General features: G+C 47.9%; 1 protein-coding gene across 4 annotated transcripts in view; it reads right to left on the reverse strand.

Moving 5' to 3' along the window:
- sdk2b (sidekick cell adhesion molecule 2b) overlaps positions 1–17,316 on the reverse strand; it is a 599,240-nt gene that overhangs the window by 134,884 nt on the left and 447,040 nt on the right. For all 4 annotated transcript variants that reach the window (XM_078401132.1, XM_078401131.1, XM_078401133.1 and 1 more), the window contains exons 26-30: positions 14,105–14,220; positions 12,108–12,297; positions 10,686–10,784; positions 9,120–9,314; positions 7,700–7,901 (exon numbers count right to left, since the gene is read on the reverse strand). In XM_078401132.1, coding sequence (XP_078257258.1) covers positions 7,700–7,901; positions 9,120–9,314; positions 10,686–10,784; positions 12,108–12,297; positions 14,105–14,220 — 802 coding nt within the window. The remainder of the gene's footprint in view (positions 1–7,699; positions 7,902–9,119; positions 9,315–10,685; positions 10,785–12,107; positions 12,298–14,104; positions 14,221–17,316) is intronic.

Below are 17,316 nucleotides of genomic sequence, written 5' to 3' on the forward strand. Positions count from 1 at the left end.
AATAAAAGCCTCATTCTGAATGACTTCATCCTGGAAAATAAACTGGACTTCCTCTGTCTGACAGAAACCTGACAACAACCTCTGGACTACCTCCCACTCAACCTCACTACACCCAACGGATACTCCTACATCAATAAACCACGCTCGGAAGGCCGAGGTGGTGGGATTGCCGTAATTCACCGACAGGACTTCAAGATCAACCTCATCTCCATTTCATCTGCTCCTTCATTTGAACACCTGGCTTTCAAACTCTCTGGCCACACAAAATTGGTCATGGCAGTTGTCTACCGCCCTCCCAAACCACACCCATCATTCCTTTCTGACTTCTCTGACTTTCTGACCCAGTTCTGTTCTCTCTCCCCCTCAATCCTCCTCCTCGGTGATTTCAACATCCATATGGACTCCACTGACTCCACAATAACCGCTGACTTCACTGAAATACTCAACTGCTTTAACCTCACTCAACACGTCAATTTTCCCACCCATAACCGTGGGCACATTCTGGACCTTGTCTGCTCCACTGGACTAAATCTACATCACCTCTCTGGCTCCGACCCCACCCTCTCTGATCACTTAGCCATCACCATGTCTGTCAACATTCCCACCCCAGCTCCAGAGCAAAAACGCAAAATCAACTTCCGCAAGCTGAACTCTGTTTCACCTACCTCGCTCTCATCCTCCCTCTCTGAAATAATGTCCGCCTCTCCCTTCGTTGACCTCCACAGCCCCTCTGACCTCACTGACTACTACAACCGCACTCTCTCCTCCTGCCTCGACCAGCTTGCACCTATAAAAACCAAAACAGTTTCCTTCACCCACTCTGCTCCCTGGTTTACCCCTGAACTCCACGTGAGGAAAACTCATGCCCGCCAACTTGAAAGACTCCGCAACAAAACAGGTCTCACAATTCACTCCCAAGCCTACAAAGACCACATACAGCACTATAAAGATGCCTTCTCCCGCGCCCACTCCACCTACTACTCTCAAATAATTCACTCTGGCTCCGGAAACCCAAAAACACTCTTCTCTACAATAAGCAAACTCCTCAGCCCCCTGGACACCATCTCCCAATCATTCACAGTTGACAAATGCACCACTTTCCTTTCATTCTTCCAAAGCAAAATAGACAACATCTACAGCACCTTAACCACCAACACACCTGCTCCCCCTCAAACCACCTGCCCCCCCTTATCCTGTCAGCCCCTGCCTCAGTTCTCCCCAATCTCCACCACTGACCTCTCTGACCTCTTCACAGGAATAAAAACTGCCACCTGCTCTCTGGACCCCATCCCCTCCAGCTTTGTCAAGGCCTGCCTTCCTGCTCTCTCTCCACTTATCACTGCAACAATAAACTCCTCCCTGTCCACTGGCATCGTCCCGCCATCCCTCAAAATCGCTGCTGTCACCCCCATTCTGAAAAAACCTGGTCTAAACCCTGACACCCCAAACAACTTCAGACCAATCTCCAACCTACCCTTTCTGTCCAAAGTTTTGGAACGTGCTGTAGCTTCCCAACTCAAATACCACCTCTCTACCAATAACCTGTATGAAACTTTCCAATCCGGATTCCGCTCAAACCACTGTACTGAAACTGCGCTCCTCAAAATCACAAACGACATTCTCCTCTCCTCCGACGCTGGCAACCTCAACATCCTCATCCTACTTGACCTCAGCGCCGCCTTTGACACCATAAATCACTCCATTCTCCTCACCCGACTTGAAACCTCCCTTAACATCACCGGCACAGCCCTATCCTGGTTCAAATCTTACCTCTCTGACAGACACCAGTTCATCTCCATTAACAACTGTAAATCCCCCACCGCTCCCCTCCCCCAAGGTGTCCCCCAAGGCTCAGTCCTTGGCCCCCTCCTCTTCATCCTCTACCTGTTCCCCCTTGGTCAATTAATCCGCCGTCATGGTCTCAACTTCCACTGCTTCGCCGATGATATCCAGCTCCTCATCTCCACCAAGTCAATCTCCCCCACCACACACTCTACACTGACAAACTGCATCACTGAAATAAAATCTTGGCTTCAATCAAACTTCCTCAAACTCAATTGCAACAAATCTGAAATCATCATCATTGGTCCAAAAACGCTCACTAAATCCACCCAAAACTTCATCCTCAACATTGATGGTCTCCCAGTATCCACCTCACCTCACATCCGGAATCTTGGAATCATCCTTGATCAAACCCTCTCCTTCGACAAACACATCAAACACATCACAAAGACAGCCTTCTTCCACCTCAAAAACATTGCCCGTCTCCGTCCATCCCTCTCCTCCACAGCTGCAGAAACCCTCATCCACGCCTTCATCACCTCCCGTCTGGACTACTGCAACAGCCTCCTCTATGGCGCACCCTCAAAAATCATCAATAAACTTCAATACATTCAAAACTCCGCTGCCCGTCTACTCACACACACCTCGATCCGTGACCATATCACCCCCGTCCTTTATAAACTCCACTGGCTCCCTATCCCCAGAGAATCCAGTACAAAATCCTCCTCATAACCTACAAAGCCCTCCATAACCTGGCCCCATCCTACCTGACCGACCTCCTCCACAGGCACACTCCCACCTGCACCCTCCGCTCTGCCGCTGCCAATCTCCTATCCCCCCACATCCGGACCAAACTCAGATCCTGGGGGGACAGGGCTTTCTCCATCGCTGCTCCCACCCTATGGAACTCACTACCCCAAACCGTTAGAGACTCCTCCACACTCACCACATTCAAAACATCGCTGAAGTCTCACCTGTTCAGTACTGCCTTCAACCACTGAAAGTCACCTCACCTTCTGTCTCCTTTCTCTGTTCATTTATTTATTTACTTATTTATCTATTTATTCATTTCCCTTTGTTCTCAAAATCTCTGTAAAGCGTCTTTGAGTATATGAAAAGCGCTATATAAATAAAATGCATTATTATTATTATTATTATTATTATTATATATAAAAACACTACTAAAACTCAGATCTTGTATATATGTATGTAGGTATATCTCTCTGAGAGACATGTAGACCTGCAGCTAAAACAGTAAACCATAGTGCCACAATTTTTGCGCCACCTTGATCCTGCAGACTGTTAAAAACAAGTTTTATTTAAATTGGTCTTATTTTTTTAAAGTTAGAGACATTTTAAAGTTTCAAACTTTCATTCCTGAACACATTTTTCAAAGTGCTGTGCGTCTGACGTCACCATAGGGCACGCACGGCCTCTCTCTTCACTCGCACAAACAAGATGGACGCCGTTAGCGGAGCCGCCTGCCCGCAATCAGGGGCTCCACTCTCCCCTCACTTCTCTCCTCTTGCTTCTCTCCTCTCTCCCCACTCTCCCCTCACTCTCCCCACTCTCCCACACCCGGGGGACACTCCGAGCAGGAGGGAGATGGTCGGACTGATGGTCCACTCATCCTTCCCTTCAACCCACGGCGTCATCGAGTCCCCGCTATCGCCCGGGTCCAGCGTGCCGCAATGTTACCGCACACAAGCCGCAGCGGGCAGCTTCTTCTCCTCCTCCTTCAGCGGCCGCTTCCACCGATGGCGGCGTCGACGAGGGCCGCTGCCACCGACAGCCCCATCGCGATTTCAGAAAGATGGCGGCCGCTCTCCTCCTCCTCCTCACGCTCCGCCATTTTGTGCGCCCGGCTCGGCCAGGCCACAGTAACGGCCGCACTCTGGTGCTCCCTCCTCCTCCCTGCACGCTTGATAAGTGGCTTTCGCCACCAACGGGTCCGCGGAGGGGAGTGGGCGTGGGGGCCGAGTGGGTGGAGGGGAGAGTGGGGTAGGAGGGGAGAGGAGAGAGTGGGGAAGGACAGGGTTGGGGAGGAGAGAGTGGGAGTGAGGGGGAAAGGGGGGGGTGGTGGAGAAAGGGGGGTGGGGGAGAGTGAGAGTGGGGGGGGAGAGTGGAGCTGGGAGGAGGAGGGGTGTGGGGAAGGGGGACAGTGGGGGTGGGGTTGGTGGTGGGGGAAGAGAGAGTGGGGTGGGGGGGAAGGGGGACAGTGGCGATGGGGAAGAGGCGACAGTGGGGGGGAGGCGGTGGGGCAGCAGAGAGTGGGGGTGGGGAGAAAGGGGTGGGGAAAAAGGGGGGTGGGGGAAAAGGGGGGTGGGGAAAGGGTAGGGGGGATAAAGGGGGGGTGGGGGATAGTGAGAGTGGGGGATAGTGAGAGTGGGGTGTGGGGGAGGAGAGTGGGGGTGGGGGGGAGAGTAGGGCTGGGGAGGAGGGCAGGGTGGGGTGGGGAGGAGGGAATAGTGGGGGAAAGTGGGGGTGGGAAGGAGGGTTGGGGTGGGGGGAGAGTGGGGTGCGGGCAGGGAGAGTGGGGGAGGGGTCAATCGGGGTGGGGAGGGGTAAGGGGGTGGAGGCAGGGCTGTGGGGAGTAGGGTTGGGGACTGTGGAGGTGCAGGTGGGGGTGGGGCAGGGGGATGGAGTGGGTCAGTGGGGGAGGACGGGGGGGGATAAGGGGGATTGAATGGGGGCTTCAGGGTGCTACACCAATACAGGGGAGGCTTTGGTTCCAGGGCTCATTCACTGACACCCTCTCCCTTTGCCTCTTCCCCCCTCTACGCGGAATGGGCCCAACTTGGTCTAGTATACATTAAAAATCAAACAAACAATAATAGTGCAAAAAGACAAAAGCAATGCCCCCAAGTCTATATAGTTCAGCTTATTTGGAGGTTGTAGTGTTTAGTAGATTGATGGCTGATGGGAAGAACACATTACAGTTTGCAGGCTCTTGTATCTTGAGGAGTAAAATAGAGTGTAAAACAGGGGTGGTGTGTGTCTCTGATAATGCTGGCTGCCTTTTTGCAGCAGTGTCTCCTGCAAATCCCTTCGATGGTGGGAGGTCAGAACCCCTGATGGACAAGGCAGTGAACTCAAACATAAACATTTAAATGGTTTTACACATCACCAATGTTTCATCATTTTTATAGGCTGCAAATTTGCTTTTATTTTCATTCCGGGTATTTTTGTTTTTTTTAAATTTGTTCCACACTGGTATGTCCAGATTTAATAAATACTAACACAGAAAGGCAAGGCATTAACACAAGAAACTGCAGATGCTGGATCTTCAGTAAAACATAAATACTGGAGGAACTCAGCAGGTCAGGCAGCATCTGCGGGGGGAATGGAATGGCAACGTTCTGGGTGGGACCCTTCTTCAAAGGCACATTTTACAGTTTATGTTTGATAAAGATCACAAAGTGCTGGAGAAACTCAGTAAGTCAGGCAGCATTTCTGAAAAACATGAATAGGTGACGTTTTGGGTCAAGACCTTTCAGACTGATTGTCGAGGGAGAGAAGAAAGCTGGAAAAGAAATGTTTGCATTTCATTCTCATTGCTATTGATTGTAATGTTTCTTTATCCTTCGTACAATCATCTTTTTTTAGATTTTCCTCACCCTTACTTTAAAGGTTTATATTTATTGAGAGTGTATGTGCTCAGTAACAACGTACAAGTGTTGAACTCAGCTGATGATCAGTTTCATTGAATCACTCTCTACCTATTCTCGATATTGCACGTTTAGTGCATTTGACCGAGAAAAATATTTACTCCTGTGTAGTGAGTCCAAAACGAGCATTATTGTTCAAAGGTCTTTATTCGTAGGTAACCGTAACAAACTGCAACGCACTTACTTTGGACACACACTACTTAACTAGCCAATACAATCTAATCTCATCTCTCCAGCTGGGCGCCAGACACAACTATACCTCGCGCTCCCGCATCCCGTGACTCGTTAGCCCAACCGAGGGTTCGAGACCCCCCTGCTAATCCGTATGTCCCTACATGACCCCCCCAGAACCCTCGAAACCGTACCTCACGGGTGCCCGGACCTCCCTCCCGGAACGCGTACGGAGGGGGGAAACCGATACCGCCAATGTGACGGGAGGCGGGGAGGTCGCCGCCGCCGGAGGCGATGGAGGGGCCACGGAAGCGGATGGCGTAGGCGACGGAGAGCGCTTGATCGGGAACGGGGGCCCGGGCCCAACCATAGGCGGCGGGGGGCTGAGGGGTGGCAAACAAGGCGCCGCTGGCGGCACCAGGGGGGCGGCCATAGGCCGGCCCCTGCGCGGCGGCTGGGCTACCGACACAGGGAGGTCCTGGTCCAAATGGGCCGGCTTGAGCCGGGATACGGAAACGAGTTCCTGGCGATTACCCACCTGTAAGGTAAAAGTGACATTCTGCGTGTTCTTCGCGTTCGGGTCACCAATGTAGTGAGTCCAAAACGAGCGTTATTGTTCAAAGGTCTTTATTCGTAGGTAACCGTAACAAACTGCAACGCACTTACTTTGGACACACACTACTTAACTAGCCAATACAATCTAATCTCATCTCTCCAGCTGGGCGCCAGACACAACTATACCTCGCGCTCCCGCATCCCGTGACTCGTTAGCCCAACCGAGGGTTCGAGACCCCCCCGCTAATCCGTATGTCCCTACATTGTTGGGATGTACAAAGTGTTAAATTGGCTTAGGGAAGGTTACAATGGTAAGGAAATCAACAAGATTGCCGAACAATGGCATTTTAAACACAGTGATTACCCGACACATTATTTGGTCTCAGATGATGATTTTGAAAAGCCAGTCGTGATTGCAGATAAGGGGACAATTTGTATAATGGATCTGTTCTGAAGCAATCCTGCAGCCACGCTAAAAGCAAACATTTCCTTAAATGTAGCTGTGAGAGCAAGCCAAACGCTTCAATCACACAGGGAACGATGCTGACAGTCTTAAAGTGAAAGGGGAGAGATGTAAGAGGGACCTCAGGGGCAACATTTCCACTCAAGAGGGCAGTCCATATCTGGGATGAGCTGCTAGTGGAAGCTATAGAAGCGGATACAATAACGACTTTTAAAAGACATTTGATCAGATATATATTCGGAAGGGTTTTCGAGGAATTGTTTTGGGCAGCACAGTGGCCAGAACTGTGATGCAGTTGCTGCCTTACAGCGCCAGAGACCCAGGTTCGATCCTGGCTACGGGGGCTGCCTGTACGGAGTTTGCACGTTCCCCCCGTGGCCATGTGGGTTTTCTCCGAGAGCTTCAGTTTCCTCCCACACTCCGAAGACATACAGGTTTGTAGGTTAATTGGCTTTAGTAAAAACATTGCAAAGTGTTCCTTGTGTGTAGGATAGTGCTAGTGTACGGGGTGATTGCTGGCCGGCGTGGACTGTGGGCCGAAGAGTCTGTTTACGCACTGTATCTCTAAAGTCTGAAGTCTCAAAGTCTAAAGATTTGGGGCAAAGGCTGGTAAGTGGTAGACTATCCGAGTGTGTCAATTTGGATGGCATGGACAAGGTGGGCCGAAGGGCCTGCTTCTGTGCTGTACAGCTCTGTGATTCTATAGCTCTATCTACTTTGAGTGAATTACTCCTTCAACACGAGAACGTACAGCAACGTTTCTATGCAGCGGCAATGAGTGGAATGGAAGGGGGAAGTTGAATTGTGACATCTGGTGGCATTTATTGACGGGGGTCGGCGACGACACCAAAATAACCTTTGACCATAGCTTTCCAGAGTTAATCATTCAGGGCACCTCTCGGTTTAGATCCTCTTGAAAACATTCGTAGAATGAACGCATTGGGTGACATCTCATTTTGGACAGACGGGACAGGGAGGTCAGTACCTGCAGATACATTTTCCAAAAGAAGTCATCGTAATTCCAGCTACATAAACATATAACAGACGATCACTTGGTTACCTGTCAACGAGATAGGTGACGGACTCGTGGCTGACAGAGGCCGAGTGAAGTGACCAGTTGCCGTTGGGGAGTTCCAGAGACTGGATGGTGTAGTATCGGACTGGGGACAGGCCATCACTACCGGGCTCCCAGGACAGGAGCACACTGCGGGGCTGGACATCCTGTTGCTGGACGGCAGGTTTGCTGGGAGGCTGCGGGTGAGCTGGGGATGAAACCAAGTCACCGATCAAATACACTTAAACCTTGAACAGGCCCTTCAGCCCACTTTATCTATGCAGGCTCCTTCAAAGGGGTATATATCTTTGGTCTTCCCAGCTCTTATCAGGCAGCTGAATCATCATTTCAAAAAATAGAGTGCGGTCCTAAGCTACCATCTACCTCATTGGGGAACTCGGGCTAACTTTAATCGGACTTTGGAAACACAGTGGCACAGTGGTAGAGTTGCTGCCTGACAGCGCTTGCAGCACCAGAGACCCGGGTTCAATCCCAACGGGTGCTGTCTGTACGGAGTTTTTATGCTCTCCGTGGGTTTTCCCCGAGATCTTCGGTTTCCTCCCACATTCCAAAGACATACAGGTATGTAGGTTTATTGGCTTGGTAATTGTAAAAATTGTCCCTAGTGTGTGTAGGATAGTATTAATATGTGGGGATCGCTGGTCAGCAAGGACCCAGGGGGCCGAAGGGCCTGTTTCTGTACTGTATCTCGAAACTCAAATAAACTTTGCTGGAGTTTATCTTGCACTAAACATTATTCCCTTCATCCAGAATAGTTTAGGATGAGGTGTTTTTCTTCATTGAGCCACTCAGTTGCTGTTTTGTTTTTAGGGCAGATCTTCAAGATATTCCTTGCTGGCAGACTTGCCCCTTCAATTCTACTCTCTAGGTCAGAACCTCCCAGGAAAAGCAAGATGCAAATTGTTATCAACTGGAACCTTGGGAAAAGAGGATGCCCATCAGCTTCAGATGAACTGTGGCACGGTAGCGCAGCGGTAGAGTTGCTGCCTTACAGTGGCGGAGACCTGGGTTTGATCGACTAAGGTTGCTGTCTGTATGGAGTTTGTACGTCCTGCCCGTGACCCGTGAGGGTTTTAACTCAGGATCTCCGGGTTCCTCCCACACTCCAAAGATGTACAGGTTTGTAGGTTGACTTTTTTGGTAAAATTGGAAATTGTCTCTAGTGCGTGTAGGAAAGTGTTAGTGTGTGGGGATCGCTGATCGGCGTGGACCTGGTGTGCTGGAGGGCCTATGTCCGAGCTGTATTTCTAAACTAAACGACACTAAACAAAAATTCAATTTCAAGAATAAGAGAGTTAACGTTTCAACTGCGAGTTAATAAAATGCTATTAATGTAAATTATATTGTCACGTGTGCAGATGATTCGGGTAAAGTGTTGACAGGTGGCCATACGTGTTCCACTCACCTCTCTTCTCTGTGGTTACCACCAAGGCTTCTGCCGCCTCTCCCCACCCTTTCCGGGTCTGAGCTGTAATGCGGAAGACGTAGCTACACTCGGGCTTGAGTCCGGTGGCCGTGTACTGCCGGGCACTTGGGTTCAACACGTCCACCGTGGCTGCGTTCGTGTTGCTGGTGTTTAATCGATAAGTCACTTGGTAAGCTGAGGAGAAAGTTGAGCAAGTGTCAAAAAAAAAGCTTCCTCTGCTCTGCAACATCCTTCTGCAACCTATTGCGGTTCAACCTTATCTGAAAGTCAACCCATGGGTTGTGATATTTATTTCTGGATTCAATTTATGGCAAACATCAGACTGTGGAAATTGAGCTTGTGCTTTAGTATAATGCAGGCATTTTTATATTGGCTGCTAATGTCACGTGCCAATTATTTTATTGAGCATTGGACAGCGTCTGTAAGGTGGGGTTCGTGAAGGGGAGAGGTGGGGGGGGGGGGAGGGAAGCTGGGGTGGGTTTGTTTCATACGAGCAACCCCTGGAAATGTCTCTCCAGTATTCCTGCATTCTTTTGTTAACTTTATCGCACCTTAGTTCGTTAACTCTGTAAATTAATTCTGCAGCTGTAACAGCAGTTTCAGGTGGGAAGCTGAAACTAGAAGAAAATTATCATTTCAAATACCCTCACGCCAATGTAGACACAAGGAACCGCAGATGCTGGTTTACAAAATAGACAGAAAGAGCTTGATTAGTGCAATGGGTCAGGCAGCATCTCTGGAGAACGTGGATAGGTGATATTTCGGGATGGGATCCGACTTCGGACTGATTGTGATGGGGTAGAAAGTTGGAAAAGAAGTGGGGGTGGGATAAAGTCAAGCAAGCGGAAGGTGGACTCAGAGGAGGAACAGTGAGAGGGAATCTCACAGAACTCCCGTTGGTGGGAGGAGTCACTGCATTGGGGCAGGGAAATGTACACAAGGAACTGGAGATGCTTCTACTTCCTTGCAGTTCCTTTGAATGGTAGAAACATTTCATTGGGTCTGTGATAAACTTAAAACATGAAAATTATTGTCATTCAGGTTTATTTGCCCAGAGTGTGAGTTAATGGAGTACTGTTTTGTGAATGTTAGTTTACAGCGGTCATTGTTACAAGATTACAGTTACGTTCAACTAAAAAAAACTAGTGAGTTTGAAGAAGGGTCCCGACCCGAAACATCACCTGTCCACGTTCTCCAGAGATGCTGCCTGCCCCGCTGAGTTTCGCCAGCCCTTAATGTCCTTTCAAATAGAACCCAAACTGCCCAGCAGACCTGGATTAGAATGCCCCTTCATGCAACAAGTGCCATCATAAGCTGCAGCACTTAGTGAAGAAAGAAATAGGAAAAACATGCACTTGTGATCGCTTTTCATTAACTAGCTTAAGGCTAGAGTATTTTTTCCATGTTTTTTGAACACTGTGGGATAGCTAAGGAATTAAGGAATGCTTTAGATGTTCCGTTGCATACCCTGCCTCCATCTCCGACACACCTGGGAGAGAGCTCAGTGCCAGTGTATTTGCTCACACGGACGTCCACTTCACTTACCCAGGATGATCCCGTTGGGCTCGGCTGGAGGTTGCCACACCAGCCGCACAGATTTTGTCCGCACCTCTGGAAACAGAATTCCTACAGGAGGTCCCGGCACTGAGAAATAGAAGGGATCAAACATTGTTTTCTCATTTGAAACCTTCTCGGTTTTACATTGCTTTTAGATTCCTTCAGTTCACTGTGGATCTCAAACTCTGACATGCTAAGATGCTTATAGGTTTCTAAGATGCTTATAGGTTTACCTCTAAGATGCTTATAGGTTTCACTAAAACTGCATGTTAGGCTGTTAATGCACTGGTTTCCTTATAAAATGGGGAAATACGACTCGATTTGCATCTCAACATCTAATCCACTTGTACACGGCATTCAAGAGAGATTGTTTTGCTGTATTTGGTATTTTAAGAGTTGCAGTGATTTCCGAGCTGCGGTTGAGGAAGGTGGTCGAGGACGGGCCGGCGGAGAGTGCCGGGAGTCGGTCGAGGAAGGGCCCAAGTGGGTTCTGGAGGTTGGACGAGCCCATGGTGGGTGCCGGACGTGCCGCCGAAAACAAAGAGAGACCCCATGTGGGTGGGGGGGGGGGGGGGGCGCCAAGTAAACATAGGGGGACCCAGTGTAGGTGAGTCACCAAGAGAACAAAGGGGGACCATTGGGGACTAAATGGAATACTTTGTACCTTTGTCGGCGCCCTACATGTTGCGACTTTTTACATACATGTGCATGCAAAACAAATAGTCTCACTGTGATATGTCACATGCAATAATAAAGCATCACTCATTCATTCACCCATTCAACTACTATTGAATATTTTCCTGCACTCCAATCTAAACGATATGGTTTCTGATCCCTGACATCATCCACAACTGTACGATCTAGCTCTTTGCAATTTTTATTACTCCATCAGATCTCTGCACTTCCTGTGTGTCTTAGATTAATGCTGGCTCCGTCCACAACGCTTTCACAGTCAGATCATTCTCAAGACTAGAAGGTACGTTGACATAAGTCCAATTTGCAAAGTTATGGCAATTATAGTTTTGTTAACAGCGTTGGAAATGAAGGGTCATATTGCTAAATGACCAAGGCTCAAGGGCTGGATGTTAAATAAACACCAATCATTGTTCCGTTTCTTTGGCACCACAGCGGTACAGCTGGAGATGTTTCATGTGAGGAAAAAAACACAGGGAAAATGGGAACAAATGAGAGTTGCACTGAGAAACCCATTTCCCAAATGCTCCAAGGTCACCCGAAAGTGTGTGCCAGCCTGCCCTTCTGTAGGTTCACCTGCTATTCCATGGGAGAGTTCTGCTCTTGTGGAGTTGGTTGAATGAAATAATAGCGCTTGTTTATCATCATCCCATTCGATGGAAAATTTCGAATGGAGTTTTTGACCAATTATCTACCCATCGCAGCGGAAATACCAACCATCGTCCAGGGTTCTCTCAAGAATGGGCGGGAAGCTGGGCATTCCATCTCCAATCCTGGTGAAAGCAAGCACTTGGATCTTGTACAGCACGTACTTCCCCAGGTCCACAAGCTGGACAGCATGGGTGGTGTTGCCTTCAATGGTCCTGAACTTCGTAGGGGTTTCCAGGTCTTTCTCCTTGTAAAGGACCTAGGTTCAAACAGAGAAAAATGCACGCACAGTATGAGGGGAAGAATTCCAACACGAAGTAATGTTTCACGTTCATCTTTTGATAAAATGAATAGTAGCATCTGCCATTTTATTGTTGATTGTTGGTTGGGCGGCACAGTGGCGCAACGGTAGAGTTGCTGCCTTACAGCGTTAGAGACCCAGGTTCGATCCTGGGTGCTGACTGATGGTAGATATTTGTACCTAACATCAGCAACAAAACACATTGGGTTATAGAGTCATTGAGCCTTGGGCTCTGTTAAAGCTAGTCCCATGATCAGGCTCATGTGAACTAATTGAGTTTAAAACAAAATTTGTCCGTGTCCAGATCTCAGAAGAGCGCATTTCTTTGACTCGGTCAACATTTCTCACAAGGTTTGTGGTCTCTCCACGTAAGATTGCTGACCTGTGAAATCACGCCCATGTGGTTAAGGCAATTTACTTTGTTCCCCAAGATTCTTGGAGACATTGCTGGAGAAATAGTCAAAGAGAGATAGGGCACAGAAACGGGCCCTTTCGGCCCAGCATCCACACTGACCATCTGTCACCCATTCACGCTAATCCTACACTAATCACATTCTTCACTGTCCCCACATTCAGAATTCACCACCAACGTACATACTGGGACAATTAATCTATGAACCCAGAAATGTTGGGGATTTTTGGAGGAAACCCACAGAAACTCACAGGAAGAACATGCAAACTCCACCTGGACAGCATCTGCGGTCACAAATGAATTCTGGCCTCTGGCACTGCCAGGCAGCGGCTCTACAGCTGTGCTACTGTGCTGCCCTAAATGGTTGGCACTATCCAGGGCTCAGACCTCCCTGTGTCTGGGGTGCAGCAGAAAGCAAGCTGCACCTGCCCCTGAGGTGCTGAGCACCCACTGCGGGGCGGTGCATGAGACTGGCAGCTGGCATGGGCCGACTTTTAGTCCCGTGTTCAGGGTTTATTCTCTGGTTGAACTGGAGCCAGGAGGAGCAAGCGTACTCCATACTATGGGCTCTCTTCAACTATGGGCTGGAACATCACATTCTCTTCCCTCCCTTTTTAACTGCACGGACGTAAACTCCCCCTCCCGATTGGCAGCAAAGCCTGGAATTGGATGCAGCGGTCACACCTGCTGCTTCGAGAGGCAAATCTGGCAATGGCCACTTGCCATTGTGTAGTAGGAAGGAACCTCAGACGCGGGTTTATACCGAAGATAGACACAAACCGCTGGAGTAATTCAGCGAGTCAGGCAGAATCTCTGGAGAAAAAATTGGTGATGTTTAGTGTCGGAACCTTTTGTTTAGACTGAAGAATCTGATGAAGGGTTCCGACCCCAAATGTCAGGTATTCTTTTTCTCAAGAGATGCTGCCTGACCCGCTGAGTTACTCCAGCACTTTGTGTCTATAAACAGATGAGAAGTCATTTGGTTGACACAGTTGGCTGGAGTAACTCAGCGGGTCAGGCAGCATTTCTGGAGAGAAGGAATGGGTGACGTTTGGGTCTCGAACCGAAACGTCACCCATTCCTTCTCTCCAGAGATGCTGCCTGTCCCGCTGAGTTACTTCAACATTTTGTGTTTACCTTCGATTTAAACCAGCATCTGCAGTTCTTTCTTACACATGAGAAGCCATTTGGACAGGTACATGGATGGGAAAGGTTTAAGGGATATGGAGCAAACCCAGGCAAATGGGACTAACTGAGATGGGGCATCTTGGTCGACATGGACGAGGTGTGCTGAAGGGCCTGTTTCCGAGCTGTATGACTCCATGACTATGATTAACATTAATATCAGCTTGCCTTGTAGCCTAGGACGAGTCCATTGCGATTCTGTTTGGGGACCTCATTCCACTTGACCAGGACACTGTTCGAGTTAAGAGCAAGGGAAGAGACATTTGTTGGACCTGAGGAAGGAACTAAAAATACAAAGAAAGGAATTATACAGGGAACAAATTATTCTACAGCCACAAGAAGAATTTCAAAGACAATTCAACAATTTGAAAGCACTGACCGAACCTATCAAAATATCATTAGCTAAAACCACAGTAATGTACTAGTCCGAAGAAGGGTTTCGACCCGAAACTTCACCCATTCCTTCTCTCCAGAGATGCTGCCTGTCCCACTGGGTTATTACAGCATTTTGCGTCTATCTTCGGTTTAAACCAGCATCTGCAGTTCCTTCCTACACGTACTGTACTAAACTCTGGCAACCAAATGCCACAACCAAAGGTGCCTGGAACACAATGCCAGGGGTGGAGGTCGAGGCAGATGTCAGAGGTGTTTAAGAGACTTTTAGATAGACGCACAGATATGCAGGGAATGGAGGGCTATGGATCGCGTGCAGGCAGAGGAGATTAGTGTAACTTGGCATCATGTTCGGCGTGGACACTGTGGGCCAAAGGGCCTGTTCCTGTGCTGTACTGTGCTATGTTCTGTGTTTACTGATTCTATTTCATTAGGTCTCCAGTTATAAATTGGGCTTTTTGGAGAATTAACTTCTTCAGAAGTAAAGATTCTATTTCTGAACATATATTTTGCTGATGTATACGTCTTCTCTTATTCTGCTGACCCAGTAACATGCTGCCTCGTCTCCTGTCTACTTTATGTACATCAGTCATTCCAGCCCCACCCTCCTCTCGACTATTAAACAGTATCACATGCTCACAAGGTCATGCAGTAAATACTGCAAGCGCCTGGATATAATGGTGAATTCTGCTCATATTCCCTGCGGCCTAGCCGACCTTCATCGGGCAGTCCTCTCCTGTTACCCAGCAGGGTTATTGGAGAAATACATTCTTCAGAGATTAAATATTTAAAAGGAATAAAATAGCACTTTGGTGCCAGAAGTCAATAATAATTTTACTGCAGTACTTGTGCCGAGCCACGGCAAGTCCTGATGGTTTTCACCCTGACTCATTTCCACAGCTTTTAGCATCCATTGTCGTAGACAGGGGTGTCCGATCCTAATTGATATAAACTCCTGACTCTCAGTCTGAAGAAGGGTCTCGACCCGAAATGTCACCTGTTCCTTTGCCCCAGAGATGCTGCATGACCCGCTGAGTTAGTCCAGCATTTTGTGTCTATCTTCACTGAGCTGGAATGGCCTGGCTGTGCAGGTATTATCCAGGGAATGAATGGTCCTCTTGGACGATTTGGTCTACGCTCTTCTGCTATGTGCCAGAAGCAACTATAAACACATTGGATTATAAAGGGAACTCGAGCTGAATTGCTGGAGTAATTTTAAATGACCCGGAGAGTGTCGTTGCCATGTTTTACCGCCGATTATTGATTTTCAATTGTGCAGACCTCCCAACATTTGATTTTACAAATTCATAATTTTGATGTCCAAAATTCAGAATTTTGCATCAAAATTCATAATATGGCACGTAATGCAACTTTTCAGCAATGAAAAAGTATGCACGCCAAATGCGCATACACGTTGCGCTACATTCATGTGTGAAAAACTACTACTATATCCAACAGTCTGTAGTTCTTGGACTACGTGTACAATGTCAGGCCTATCATGGGTATATTCTGCTATTTATAGAAAGGTTATTGAACAGAGATACTTTTTGCAACACAACGAAAATTTTGTTTTTTTTGTTTTTTCTATTTTTCTTTTTCCTTATACATCCCAATTCTCTTGGTATTGAATAAAAGATCAATGGTCATAAAATGTATGACTAAGTTCTGAAGAAAGAGTTGATATATGCAACTCGACTAAGCATACGGATGTACTTGGTGAAGTAAATTTGCACATTATTTGATAATCAGCCCAAAAAGGTGGTAATTGGCTTTTCTGCTGTGTTTTATATTTTAACACCGTCTTCATTAATATAGTTATATAATCTTGCACTTAAATTTAATATTTACTCATTACAGTTCCACCACTGATTTTCTGGCACTCTTGGTTCCAGATCTTTGCTGGTTTATCCATATTTATCAAGGAAGTCGGCTATGAGGATATATGTGCTGGCTCCAGCTGGGCTGGAGTTCCAGAGCCCCGGCCACAGGTTGCAAATTCAACCCACCGATCGGCCATGGAAGTCCCGATGAGGTAGAGATTGGCTGCCTTGCCCAGCCTAGGTGCCACTTTTTCGGGGAGACTTCCAGGGCGGAATCCCTAGCGATCTCTAGCGGCCGAATTGACAAATTGCAATCACATACTGTTTTGCGGAAGAATGCGAGGCAAAATCAGAATAGCGGAAATGAAACAAGAAAGCGGAAACTTTCCGCCAAATTCGGAAGGGTTGGGAGGGGTGAATGATGCTGAGGATAGTGAGGTGGGAAAGAAAATAACAGCATCAAGCAATTACATTTCTCAGCACTAAAATACCTGGAAGCAAGATGATGAATAAAGAGCAGGGAATGAAATCAACCTGAATCTCAACGTTCAGCACCAGTGGTCAGAATCAAGGTTACCAAAGTGGAGATAGTTGAGATCTTTCCATTCCGAGGTGTGTATCACCAACAGTTTGTCCTGGGCCAACCACATTGATGTTTCACCCAAGAAAGCACACTAACTCCTCTACTTCTCAGGACATTAAGGAAGGAAGCCATGTCTCCAATAATTCATACCAACTTTTATAGATGCACTGCAGGAAGCATCCTCTCAGTTGGTTTGAGAACAGCTCTGCCCAAGTCTGCAGGAAATCACAGAGAGTTGTGGATGTAGCTGAGTCCATCACACAGACCAGACACCCCACCACCGACTCCATCTGCACGTCCCGCTGCCTTGGGGAAGCAGTCAACATAATCAAGGACCACTCACACCCCTCTCCTCATTCTCTCTTCTCCCTTCAGGCAGAAGATACAAAAGCTTGAAAGCACGTACCACCAAATTCAGAAACAGCTTCTTCCCCGTTATCAGACTACTGAATGGTCCTCCCATAAGGCAAGGATGTAGTCTCGATCTTCCAACCTACCTCATTATGGCCCTTGCACTTATTAATCTGAATTTTCTCTGTAACTATGACGCTACAATGCTGTAACACAACATCCAGCATAGTTTG

Source organism: Rhinoraja longicauda, chromosome 6 (assembly GCF_053455715.1).
Source record: "Rhinoraja longicauda isolate Sanriku21f chromosome 6, sRhiLon1.1, whole genome shotgun sequence".
In the NCBI taxonomy this organism is placed as follows: Eukaryota; Metazoa; Chordata; class Chondrichthyes; order Rajiformes; family Arhynchobatidae; genus Rhinoraja; species Rhinoraja longicauda.